General features: G+C 33.3%; 1 protein-coding gene across 9 annotated transcripts in view; it reads left to right on the forward strand.

The window, feature by feature from the left end:
* PHIP (pleckstrin homology domain interacting protein) overlaps window positions 1-13,373 on the forward strand; it is a 128,992-nt gene extending 115,619 nt beyond the window's left edge. For 6 of the 9 annotated variants that reach the window (XM_047763511.1, XM_047763493.1, XM_047763485.1 and 3 more), the window contains 5 exons: window positions 1,679-1,831; window positions 2,426-2,589; window positions 3,044-3,303; window positions 3,838-4,035; window positions 7,938-13,373. In XM_047763511.1, the coding sequence (XP_047619467.1) occupies window positions 1,679-1,831; window positions 2,426-2,589; window positions 3,044-3,303; window positions 3,838-4,035; window positions 7,938-8,575 (1,413 nt within the window). In that variant the 3' untranslated portion in view covers window positions 8,576-13,373. Of the gene's footprint in view, window positions 1-409; window positions 507-1,678; window positions 1,832-2,425; window positions 2,590-2,695; window positions 2,767-3,043; window positions 3,304-3,837; window positions 4,036-7,937 lie in introns of those variants that run through there. The other 3 variants (XM_047763501.1, XM_047763543.1, XM_047763551.1) reach the window with 3 other exon arrangements.
* Window positions 13,374-14,231: the final 858 nt, after the last annotated feature.

Raw genomic sequence — 14,231 nt, forward strand, 5'->3', positions numbered from 1 at the left:
AAACAGGACATGACATAGTAAGCAGTTTATGATTAACTTGTTTGAATAACTCCAGTGGGCTTTGGGGCTTAGGGGTGGTCTCTAGTTTTCTGATAACCTGACTCTGGGGTGATTTGGGGCAAAAGAAATACTGGGTTGAGAGCTGCTTAAGGATATGCTTGGTTTGCATATGAAAGATGTGCTCATAGCACCACCTTTGCTATCTCTAAAAGTTTCTTAGGCCTTAGAAGGGTCTGTATAGCCATCAAAATGCCGGAGTATCAAGAATATGGAAAATAAGAGAATATAATTAATATAATTCGCCCTGTGATGAATGGATGCCAAATAGATATATAATCTAAGAAAACAGAATACCATTAATAACTTCTTTAAAAAATCATACTTAATCGTGCATGCTTTTCCCCCTAAGATGAGAATGAAGCAAAGATGACCATCCTCATCACTACTATTCCACATAGTATTGCAAATTCTAGCCACTGCAATAAGGCAAGAGAAGGAAACAAAAGGTATTGCAGATTGTTAAGGAAGAAATAAAGTTGTCCCTATTTGTAAAAGGCAAAAATACTGTTTGCTTTATGGTCAGACATACTTAATGATAATTTAAACTCGATGGTGCAAAGTCAAATTATTATATTTGGGTAGAAAAATACAGTTAGATGTTCTGGGGCTATGGAAAAGGTATAGGGTTACTTGTTTCCTATTAAAGATATATTATTTGGGATTTCCCATTGTGGCTCAGCAGAAACAACCCTGACTAGTATCTGTGAGGATACGAGTTTGATCCCTGGCCTTGCTCAGTGAGTTAAGGATCCAGCATTGTCAGGAGCTGTGGTGTAGGTCACAGATGTAGCTCGGGTCTGGCATTTCTATGGCTGTGGTGTAGGCTGGCAGCAGCAGCTCAAGTTCTACTCCTAGCCTGGGAACTTCCATATATACTGCAGATTCGGCCCTAAAAAGCAAAAAAAAAAAAAAAGATACCATATTCAGATAATTTTATACTATTCCGTTCTATTCTATTGCTTTTTTCTCATTTCATTTGTTTTTATTGCTTCTAGTGTTGCTTTATTTTATATACAGTTGACTAGGTAGAGACTTTGATTGCACCTCTCCTCTATGGAATGAAATGACATGTGTAGGCTTTGTGACAGATACATTCACCAATTACTGAAAAGTTCCCAATTGTAGACACTGTAGTACTAAAATTGAGGTTAGAACTCAGGCCTCCACATAAATGGGATGCAAGCAGATTTTCATTGTTTTTAACTCCTAATTTTGAAATTAAATTGTGTTTCAGTGAATCAGCAGCCTTTAGAATTTATGCATAGTAAAAATTGGGGGTTTTTTACATCAAAGTTGTAGAGCTGAGTTTTTTCAGTATTCTTTTAATCACCTTTTTCCAGCGCAACTTTACCCTTTACCTCTTTCTGAAAGAAAAAAGCAGAACTTACAGGTTCTTGAATGAGAAAAATCCTATATTATTGCAATAAAAGGTAGAGGATATGAAAAAAAAATTACTAGGGGGAAAAAAGGGAACCTTGATGACGGAAACAAGGAATGGTTATTTAATAGTTTTAGGACTTGCAGTCATCACAGAAATTGAATGTGAATCCCTGTTAGGAGAAGTAATGCTTTGTGGTAGTAATGAAAATAATAATATGACCTGTTTTCCCTCTCTTAGGATTACAGAGACATCATCGACACGCCAATGGATTTTGCTACCGTTAGAGAGACATTAGAGGCTGGGAATTATGAGTCACCCATGGAGTTATGTAAAGATGTCAGGCTTATTTTTAGTAATTCCAAAGCATATACACCAAGCAAAAGATCAAGGGTATATAATTAAATTACTTTCTTTTATGCTTAAATGAAATGAAATTAGTAGAAAAGTATGTTGAGTAAATAATACTGCTTTTGGGTAAAGTTAGAGCAAAATTGACTATTTATTAGGTTCTTATTGGTATTCTAGTAGAAAAAAGAATTCACGTCTTTCTACTTGATTCCCTTCTGTGAAAAAACTCTCATGTCACTTATATTTAGGAATGGTTCCTTTTCTTGAAGTAGTTTATTTGCATAGGTCACGTACATATTGTTGTGGCATGTATTAGAGGTATGTGTGCTTCAACTTTTTCAGCTATTTTCTGCATTAGTGGAAGGGAGCATTTTTTTCCATATAATTACTCATGATTCATAAAAATGATTAAAACTATAAATATCATTTACCTTTCTTTGGCCGGGCAAGAAGTACAAAAATAATTTAATTGTAATAATGCTTCAGTTTTAGTCTTCATTGAAAGAGACTGGGGAAAAGCAGTGTTTTAAATTCTAAAAACTTTCTGCTAGAAAAATTCTTAAATTATATGTTAATATTTACTGAACAGGCATTTCCTTTGAAGAATGTTTGAACAGTGTTTTTTTCTTTTCACAGATTTACAGCATGAGTTTACGTCTATCTGCTTTCTTTGAAGAACACATTAGTTCTGTTTTATCAGATTATAAATCTGCCCTTCGTTTTCATAAAAGAAATACAATAACCAAAAGGAGGAAGAGAAGAAACAGAAGCAGCTCTGTTTCCAGTAGTGCTGCATCAAGGTAATTGATTTCTTTTAAATACCATCAGCTGATCTATAACTTTGTCATCTAAATGATAGAACTTGGTGGTTTTTTAATACTTCCTTTACTATTCCCTATATTACAGAATGATATATTTGACATGCAAGTTCCTATGATGTGGAGGATTTTTAATCTTTTAACTAAAGCTATACTAGTGTAAGTGCTTAAATTCAAACTGCTAAATCTATACAGTAAAACAGCATTTTTAGGATAGTGATGGCATCATGCTTTCTGTCATATAACTATAGCATTTACAGCGATCCTTCACTAAATATTCACTTTTCAAAGGCTCACAACCATATGAAATCCACTACAAATCTCATATTTTAACATATTTCATAATAGTACAAATATTGAATCAACAAGTTTATAAAGCTATTTTATTCTTCCACAGAGGCTATAAGAATGACTAATGATACTATTTTATTTACAGCCCTGAAAGGAAAAAAAGGATTTTAAAACCCCAGCTAAAGTCAGATGTCACTACCTCTCCGTTCTCTGCACCTACTCGATCGATACCACCAAGGCACAATGCTGCTCAGATAAATGGTAAAACAGAATCCAGTTCTGTAGTTCGAACCAGAAGCAATCGAGTGGTCGTGGATCCAGTTAACCCTGAGCAACCATCTACTTCTTCAGCAGCAAAGACTTTTATTTCGAAAGCTAATACGTCTGCAATACCAGGGAAAACAAGTAAGCATCAGCTGTAGTTCCTAAACTGAAGTACATAATAATGACTTTTTTAATTTAAGGGTTTACTTTGCCAAATAAAATATACTAGATTTTAGTCAATTTCAACAGACACCATTGGTTTTTGCTTTTCTTTATTGTTTTGGCTTTTGTTTGGTTTTGATAAGGAAAAGAAAAATTGAGGTTTAGGAATGTCATTATAGAATAATATCATTATTAAAAATAAAGCTAAAAGGGCAGCTGTGATCCAGACTGCTGGAATTTAAATCCTGGTACCCAGACTTACTAGCAGTTTGCCAAGATTTGCCTTTATGATCTTATAGTGACCAGACTGCTTCTGAAAGGTCTGAAACTGTTAAGAGTTTCTTTTTTGTGTATGTCTTCCTTTTTGGAAGTTGATAGCAAACCCCAGGTTTTGTCCTATTGGCCAGTGCAGGCAATTCACATTAGAAGTAATCTTAACCTACTTGCTTGTTTTAAGGTGAAATAATTTAACTTTAAGCTTTAATTTTGTGTGTGTGTGTGTGTGTGTTTTAGTTCTAGAGAATTCTGTGAAACTTTCCAAAACCTTGAATACTCTTTCAAGTCCTGGTCAATCCAATTTTAGTCATGGCACTAGGAACAATTCTGCAAAAGAAAACATGGAAAAGGAAAAGCCAGCCAAACGTAAAATGAAATCACCTGTGCTCTCAAAGACACCCACCCTCTCCAAGTCATCAGCCGTCGTTGAGCAAGGTACAGCAAATCTTAAAATGATACTTGTATTGGAGGAGAATTGATAGCCACTTTTTAGGTTGCTCCTTTAAAAGTCACACATACTGTATTAGTTGATAAATTTAGTGAGACATCATTTGATTTACAGCTTTGTTCCAAAAGCAAACTATATTATTATTAAATTTTAAAAGCCAAGAAAAACACGCTATATAGGAATAAAAATATATTCTAAAATCAAAGACTTTTAGTGATATAAATTAAATCATTTTAAACTTCATTATGACAAAACCTTTTTAAAAAGTATATTTAGGAAGTTTAATAAATAAGTTCAATTTAGTTAAACCCAATGCACTTTTTTAGAAAAAATTTTAAATTGTTTTTATATCACAAAGTTTAACACACTGACCTTTAAATAATAATTCATCAGGATTGTCTATAGCCAGATGTCTATTCTAGTATACAACTTTTGACCCCTTAAGTTATGATTCCAAGTTCTTCTGTCTGCACATTTTCATGGTAAAGGCTTTATGTTTAAAAGATGGAGAAAGTAACTAAAGTTCACCCTATAATATGTTAAAACAATTATGACTTATTGGCAGCAGACAGCTCAAGAATAAGCATTTTATGTCATGACTTCCAAAGTGTGTCTAGACCATTTCCTTTCCAATATTCCCCCCAGAAACCTCTCAGAATTTAATTTTTTCTACTGAAACAACCTCATTTTGATTAATGATATTGGGATATACCCACCTATGTAAGCTTAAAATTTAACATCCTGGCCTTCTCTTTAGCATCCAAGTCTACTTGTTTCTTTTTTTTTTTTTTTAATATTTATTATTATTATTTTATTACTCAAATGAATTTATCCCGTCTATAGTTGTATAATGATGTCTGCCTCCTTAAGGCATCTCTAAACTTCAATTCAATTCCTCCTCTCCATTCTCACTTCCGAGTTTTCTAACTGGTCTCCCTCTCTCAGTTCTCAACTCTTCCTTCCTCGGGCAATCTTCCATAGTGCAGCCAAAATGACTTTCCTGATGATATGCACACAGATAATTAAGATCTTTCCCTACCTTCAGATCATGCATGGAATCAGATTGTAATGTTTTTGTCTATTACACAAGACTCTTCATTGTTTGGCTATTACCTAACATTCCAGCTCTGCTTACTTTCCTATCTCCTTTTTATGTCCCAGCCATTCTGAACCTCCTTGAAGTTCCTAAATATTGTTGTCTTTTCTTCTATCTTTGGAATTTCTTTTTTTCTACCAGTTTAATGGTTTCCTGTTACCTTTCAAATCTCACTTTGAAATCTTCTTTAGGAAACCTTCTCCTGGGTTTTTTAGACATAACCAAACACCTCTTGATATTCTCCAGAACACCCTGTTCATTGCCTTTCGTAGGCAGTTTTTTGTTTGTTTGTTTTTTGTTTTTTTTGCCATACCTGTGGCTCACAGAAGTTCCCAGGCCATGGGTAGAACCTGTGCCAGAGACTTAACTTGCTGTGCCACCAGAGAATTCCATGGCCATTATAATTTTGATATACAATGCAAACAAGAATAATTCTATCTCCAGTAGAATCTAAACTTTCTCTCTTGTGTTTACTCATTTTTTGTTTGCCCATACTTAGTATATTGTGGACAGTAAGTGAATAAACAAATGACTTTGTATGTCTTTTACGTTTTTACATTTGATTCCTTTCTGAACTGAATTCAGTTTTGAATAGTGTGTTGATCTTGCCTCTGTCTGTCCTGAAGCCCAGAGAAATCAAATGTATATAGAGAATTGGTTCTAGCATTATAATAGGGGAGGTTGGCCAATTTGATTTATAATTTTTGAGTATTACAAATACATAGGAATATTAGTACAATATAGAAATATAAGCTATTCTTTAACTAATCCATAATGATATGTCACATAAATCTTGGTACCTGAATTGACTTAGGAACAAGAGCAGTGATGTGCAATTCAGATATAATACAGGCTACATACATAATTTAAAATTTTCTAGTTGTTACATGTAGTAGTAACAGCAAGTAGGTGAAATTATTAATTTAATAATATACTCTATTCCATTGTATCAAAAATATTAACATGTAATTTTAACATGTAATCAATATTTCACAGTCTACACTGTTTCAATATTCAGATTTAAATTTAATTAAAAATTCAGTTCATTGATTGCATAGTTAGATAATGAGCTACTCAGTAGCCATATGGTTGGTAGTTTACCTCATTGGATAGTTTAGGTCCAGATGAATGATTTTTTAAAAAGCCTCATTAGGTTTTTAAAAAACCCTTTTAGGTTATATATTACTTTGCAAAGTTGACAAAACCTATAGTCCTTTCCCAAAAAAATGCATGTAGGCATATCCACACAAAATCTGGACCTTTTCAAGGAGTTCATGGGGTCCTTGAAGCCAATCTATAGAACCTTTGCAGGGTTTGCCTCCCATATATGTATAACTTTGCCAGTGGTCTTCATGTAAAATAAATTAAAAGGCAGAATCTTACAGACTCCTCAGGCAAGTTACGGATAAGTTGTTTTAGAAAGTACTGCTTTCTACTTGCACACATTTTCCCCTGTACCTCTCCCCTCATGTTATGTAAAATCACTAATTTAAAGAAAATCATTGTATAGTGGGGTCAGGAAACGAGGGTTTTGTCCTCTTCTCTGCTGTTGGCTCTGCCCTCCTGTGAGTCTCTTGACAGCTGTTTCTTGAAATTTACAAAGTACTGTACAACTCAAACTCATGACAAATGTAACATTATGAAGAAGCAGTCTCTTTAACAGCAGTTTCCATCTCTTTCTGGATTTCCTTTAAAATATTGTATTGCAGGAGTTCCCTTGGTGGTATAGTGGTTAATGAATCTGACTAGGAACCATAAGGTTGCAGGTTCGATCCCTGGCCTCACCCAGTGGGTTAAGGATCCAGCGTTGCTGTGAGCTGTGGTGTGGGTCTCAGACACAGCTCGGATCCTGTGTTGCTGTGGCTCTGGCTACGCTGGCGCCTACAGCTCCAATTAGACCCCTAGCCTGGGTATCTCCATATGCCGCAGGTGCGGCCTTAGGAAAGACAAAATATATATATATAGTATTGCAGATCACCCACCACAACCAAACAACAAAACCTCAGAATTTTGGAAGGGAAAAAAGTTAGTGGTAGTGCATCTGAAAAGGTAATAGCAGCCTCTTTCTTTTTGGCCATAGAAAGGCAGTTCATCATGATGTCCAAATCCTACAGATTTAGAATTTGATCTCCAGAATTTTTTTTTTTAATTAAGCATATGGCCTTTACTTTGGAAACTCTTATAATGGGATTTTTAACTCTGGTAATAGCTAGTGGCATGCATAGTGGATTTGGTTGATACGTGCATTCAATATTGTTTATGATTACAAGTCAGTCATTTGCCATTCAATTAATAAGGATATAGGACTGTTCTAAAAAGAGCCTGTGAAGAAAACTACCATTTAGTTGTTTTTTTCAACCCTCTTAAAAATTCTGAGAACATAATCTGTGACCAAGACTAATACATTTCTTCTGCTCTTATAGAAAAGCTAGATGAAGAATGTTAAAACCATGGTAGTATTTATGGAGAACATGTGATATAAATTATTCCAGTAGGTATACTCTTAAACCTCTTGCATAGGAATTATTAGGAGATCCTTTTTACTTCTGAGAAACCTAAGGAGATATTTAGACTATAAATTATTCTCTGATTTCAGAAAGGTTATGACATCACATCTAAAAGAGGATCAAAAAAGAATAATTCCAGTCTTGATAGTCCCTTTTTCCTCCATCCCTAGTAGAAAAAGTGATTAGAGGAAAGTAGAGGGGAATGGTATGCTTATTTATTCAGATGACTAAGTTTAAAGGCCATGGATTTTATGCTAAGATTATTTCCAATGTTGATCCCTTTCAGCAGATTGTAAAAACAATGCTCTTGTAACCGGAAGCATTCAAGTAAATGGCCATGGAGGGCAGCCGTCTAAACTTGTGAAGAGGGGACCCGGAAGGAAACCTAAGGTGGAAGTCAATAGCAGCAGTGGTGAAGTAATACACAAGAAGAGGGGTAGAAAGCCCAAAAAACTACAGTATGCAAAGCCCGAAAATTCGGACCAAAATAGTATGCATCCCATCAGAGATGAAGTAGTTCCTTCTTCAACCTGCAGTTTTCTTTCTGAAACTAATATTGTAAAGGAGGATTTGTTACAGAAAAAGAGTCGTGGAGGCAGAAAACCCAAAAGGAAGATGAAGACCCAGAAACTAGACTCAGATCTCATAGTTCCTACAAGTGTTAAAATGCTAAGGAGAAGTAACCGTAAAAAGACTGATGATCCCCTGGATGAGGAAGAAGAGTTTGAGGAGCTGAAAGGCTCTGAACCTCACATGAGAACTAGAAACCAAGGTCGAAGGACAGCCTTCTATAATGAGGATGACTCTGAAGAGGAGCAAAGGCAGCTGTTGTTTGAAGACACTTCTTTGACTTTTGGAACTTCTAGTAGAGGACGAGTCCGAAAGTTGACTGAAAAAGCAAAAGCTAATTTAATTGGTTGGTAACGTGCACCAAAATATTTTACTTCAAAATCTATAAAGCAGGTACAGTTAAGGAGTATGTAGAACTAAGGCTTCTGCTTCCTTGCTGCTATGATGGATTAGGGAATGTTATGATTTGATTTGCAAAAACAAACTTACAAGACACTTCACTTCTTTAAATGAATATATATATATAAATATATACATATATATTTTAAATGTTTGCTATTTATTGCCCTTAGATAGGTTATGCATTTCAACATTCATTTCATTTACTGTTCAAAACAAAAGAAATTGAGGCTCTATAATGAATTTCCAATTTGTTTCTGGAAAAGACAGTTCTGCTACACTCTTAAGGAGCATATTATTCCTAGTGATAGAGCATTTTATGTTAAAATGAATTATTTTTGACCAAGCCAGCTACATTTCTGTTGATACAGAAGTCATGCCCTTGGAGGACAGATGTTACCAGAGTAGCAGTAAATTAAGAAACATGTTTCCTCTAAAGATAGACAATTCCCACCATTTGATACCCCAAAAAGTTTAATTTTAATTATAGAATGTTCATCTACAAAGAATCTAGAGGAGGCTTTTGCTGTATTCCATTTCTGCCAAACTTAAGAGAAAATGTACTGATGAAAAGGAAACATATCCACATTGGAAAACATTTGACTGTCTAATTTTTCAGACCTTGATTCTTATATCAATCACTCAATCTCTGTTTATTGTGCCAAAGACTGAGAATCAGTGCAGTGGAAAGCCTGTTTTTGCCTGTCAGGACAGCATACACTTTTCAATATTGGAAAGGCTATATATTATTCTAAAGAGCAAGTTATTAAAGAGTTATGCTGAGATGTATCTTTTTTTGGTACTAATAGTAGAAAATAATGCACTGGTGGGTCCTTTGACAGAGATGTTTTAGAGAAAATGTTTAAGTGGTTAAAGGATTCAAGGAAAATACAGGAATAAGGTATGCGATTTGATGTTTACTTGTTAATCTGGATTCATGTCATTTCTAAACGTTAGACATATCTAATAGGCTAAAATGACTTACAAAGAAATGTGTCTGTGTGTGTATGTGTATATATTGATAAATGGGTATAATTAAATATATATACAAACACATACTTATATTACCCAGGTATAAATTCTTTTTTCAGGATTTTTTAGATAGTGGTAGAATAAAAATAATTTTAAAATGTCATACTTTATAGTTTAATTTTAAGGGGAAGATTGGTTATTTTCAACTATTAAAGGTTAAAATAGGCCAAATCACTTTTTATGCAATCATGTTTTATACAGTGGTCTCATTGCACATTGTGTTTTTCTGCACTTTTTACGGTATCCTTATCACGCTGGTATGTCAATATACACCCTAAAGAAAAACTCCATTTAATGATTGTGCCTTGTATTCTATTATTTTTTGCATCATTAGTAAAATTAAGTTGTCTATTGTAAATGATAACTATATGACTTAGGAGAATGTATTGCTATATGTACTGCTATGGAAAAGGAAAGCAGTTATTTATTTGTTTATGGTACAGTTATTTTATACCTTAAAAACCAACATAAATACCATTTCTATTGTTTAAAGATTATTGTCCATTTTTTTAAAAGTTTAAAGAATGTAGTATTTTCTGAGGACTAGTATGGTACAAAAATGTAACCAAAACTTTTCAGATACTACATTTCTAAAAAGCAAGGATGAGGAACATATATGTATCAGCATGACCCTGATGTAGAAAAATAAAGTCTTTAATTGAAGCTTGGCAAATACATTACATAATGATTTCTTTACATATTTCTGGTAGGGATCAATGTTAGCTGTGGTTTGATTGTCTTGAAGAAGAATGGGAAGTGATACATTTGGGCTTTTTAGATCCTTTGTAACTAAATTTGTACAGAAATCCTCCTGTGAAATTAAGTAAACCATTTTCCAGATCTTACCTGGATTGCTGTGATTTTGCAATTGAAAAATAATTTCAAATTTTTCAGGTTTTTTGTATATTTATTTTTTTCTAACAAATATATTTAACTATATAATTAAAATTCAGTAGTTAAACTCTTCATAATGCAGAAATGGATGGCTTGGTTGTATAGTAAAATGAGTCTCAGTTACACCATTATTGAAAATAATAGTGTGTATGTTTGAAATTATAAGTCATTAAAGTAACTTGTTGCTTTAAGGCAATCTATTTGAAACATAATTTCCTGATGTTATCTGCATTGTGTTAGAAAAAAATCCATTTTTGTAAAAAATACGTGTACAGTTTTAAGGTGTGTACAGAAAAAGGAAGAGCGTACACAGTCTTAAGAGTGGAATGTACCTTTAGTATGGTGTATTAGTTTGAACTCTTGAGCAAAGAAATGAGTATTTACCATCTTGTCGGCAACAAGTAAATGTATTATTACTCCTGTGCTAAAGACACTGTATATTTATGACCTTATTTGAATATTACTAGACACTGGTTTCTTAGTAAAGCAAAAACGACTTGCATCAGATTCTTTGTAATTGAAACACTTAAAAGGTATTAGTAAATAACAAGATATATCTAGAATTTCTATTTTTATAATTTAGCTTCTATGCATTGCAAAAGCTGAATTGAGAAATTTAAGTCTTCATCATGGTTTTGTTCTGTTTGACCACTTGGAAAATATCTTCTTTGAGACAGTAGCACCATATGTACTATTTATAGGTCAAAAAGGAAATGTTGGCAGTTGTCTTAGTGAGCAATAAAAAAATTGAAGTTTTACTGAAAGTTTCAGAAATATAACTTTACATAAAAAATGTAAATCATTTTATGTATTTCTAAGTACCTGGCTCCAATATTCTCTCCTTCCACCCCAACATTCTTGAGTCCCAATCAAATCTTAAAATATTACAAAATGTTGCAAATGAGCAGTTAAAACATTCAGTCTAATTACAGTCTCATAACTCTGGGCAATAGATATATATATATATATATCTTTTAAAAACTGTTTTTGCAATCTGCTCTTACAGCATTGGACTATTTTGTGCTTATATTCATGAACTAAAGATTTGTTGACCTTGCTTTCACCATTTTTATGATTGCTCAGCTTCACCACAAATTTGAGGATTCTTTGATAGCTTTGTAACCAAATGATCTTTCTCCTTAAATTTAATGAGAATACATAGATTATTTGTGAGCTTGTTTAGGTCACATCTGAGACATGAAGTTTGGGTGAATCCAGCATCATTTGGAAATGAATTACATTAAGACACACTGATCAGTAGAAAGATCCTCAGCAGCATGTATGTTAACATCCAGAATGGTCCCTTATCTGCACTGAATGGATTAATCAGACATTCAGATAACAATTTTAGCTTCTATTTACATGTTTTGAAATGATTTGTAATACAGTTTCTCCAGTTTATAGTATTTACTTAACTCTAGCATTCCATTTAACACATACAAACAATACCTATCTCTCAGAGGTCAACTGGAAGCAATTTTGAGTTTCTGTTATCTACCTAGTGAAAACAAATTGTTATTCTGAATGTTTTGTTCACCTGAAATTTATTTTTGAGTAGGTTGAAAGGACCAAGATTCTCAAGCATTTAAAGGGCTGTAAGTGTTCTCCTTATATGCAGGAAGTATGACTTTAAAAGTCAGAGGAAGTACATTTATGTTCTGTGAATTACCCCCACATCTAGTTTTTGTTTTTTTTTTTACAGGTTTAGTTAAATTTAGGTAAAATTTATTTTCCTATTTAAATCAGAAAATAGAGCTTTTCCTCACTTCCCTCCTTGCACTTCCCCTCATTCCCCAATTTTCCAAGTGATTTGAACTAAATAGGACATTTACTAAGAAGCTTATTTTTGTTCCTAACTATACTTAGCTAAGCACTCCAGATGGAAAGTCACTGTGTACTGTGTACAGTACCCAAGAAGAGGTCACACTGAGTCAGAAGACTGTAAGTACCACTTTTGACGCTCCAGATATAAACCTTGTACACACTGTAGTAAAACAATTAGAAACTATTATGAGCTATAAATATATATTATTTTTAGTTTTGATAGCTCTGTGTTGCAATACTTTGAAAATGCAGATAAAATCATCAGGAAATTAACCTTATATGGCACAAACCAAATACATAATAGTGGGTGGCTATGAGTTTCTACATTTAAGGAGCTAAGAAAATAGGTTTGAGATGATATAGCGTATACACACCTATGATGCAGAGGCACACATGCTCGTTGCTTTGAAGATCGTGTGTGTTGATGGATCACAAGGAAAAGCTACAAATTGAGACGAGATACAAAGTTACATTTTTGGACCATATTAAATCTGCAAGCAGATGGGGGTCTTAATAAAGATCTTTTAGAAAACTGTTAAATCCTGTCAACACAATATTTAGACGTGTAGAATGTAGCTCAATTTTTAAAAAGTAACTGACCTAGAGGGTTAAAGTTGAAACTGACACATTTTCAAATTAAAATGCTTATTTTGTACAGAAAACAATGTTAAACACAAGCAAATCTGTTGTATGTAATAAGTAACAGAGTCTAAAAACAAATTAATTATTTAGCTTTATTGAAGTTTTTGTTTTTTTTCCTTCTGGAAACCTGGAGTATCATGTTATAAACGGCAGTCTCACACCAGAATAGCAGTGCCCTTTCTTTTTGTACATAATGGTTGGACCTTTCTTTACTGTTATGTGGACACTTTCTATGTTAGTTTTGATGCATAATTCTTTGAATCCTTTTATACAAACTAGAATGTATGTGTAAGAATTCCTGTCCCTGCAATGTAGTAACTACAAACTTATTTTTAAATAAATAGAAAACTTGTTTTTCTAAGCTATTTTGTAGAGCCTCATTTCTTATTTTTGTAACACATAAAACACTACATAATTTCAAGAGGCACTTTACCAAAGAAACGCTTATGTAAGTGCTGGGGCATTGGTCTTTTCCTGTGCTTCAGTACTTAGCAAAATGTTACATTGTACCAGCTAATTAAAGGATTGCCAGGTAAGAATCCAAAACAAGCAAAGGTTAAAAACAAGTCATTTACTTTTCAAAGAGTACACTTAAACCTGTATTGATTTGTTATACAGAAATTATTGTACTGGGTATATATGTAACATTTCAATATTTAGACTTGTCTATAAGATGTTTCAAAGGAGCAGTTCACATACTTATTTTCTCAAAAATGTAATGTGAAATTTCTGGGAAAATTAAATGGACGAGTGATGAAAACCTTTATTAAGCAGTTAAAAAGGTTCACAAAGCTTATGCTATTTTTCTAGGAATGTGTTCAGATTGGCATACATTTTTACTGACATCCTGAGAATGTCAATTTTAGTATAAAGAATACATGTCTGTAATAAATGACAATTCCAGTTAAGCACATGAGAATTTATGAATTTGTGCTGTTAATGATTTTTCCTTAAGAAATTTTGTTTATATAAAATAAATTTCTAAGTTAAGGGAAGCAAATAAACATTCCCAGGTACCTCTTTCTTTCTAAAGTATGCCGGTACTAATACCTAGTTTATACTTAAGAGGAACAGCCAAGAAAAATTCACTTTTAGCAGCCACTTTTTACTAGTATTTCTTGTGTAATAACGTCAACTTTATATTCTTGGCTAAGCGTCCCCATTATTTAAGAACAATGAGATTAAAAAACAAAACTTGAAATTTCTGTTCTTTCCAAGT

The sequence above is a fragment of the Phacochoerus africanus genome, chromosome 2 (assembly GCF_016906955.1).
Source record: "Phacochoerus africanus isolate WHEZ1 chromosome 2, ROS_Pafr_v1, whole genome shotgun sequence".
NCBI lineage: Eukaryota > Metazoa > Chordata > Mammalia > Artiodactyla > Suidae > Phacochoerus > Phacochoerus africanus.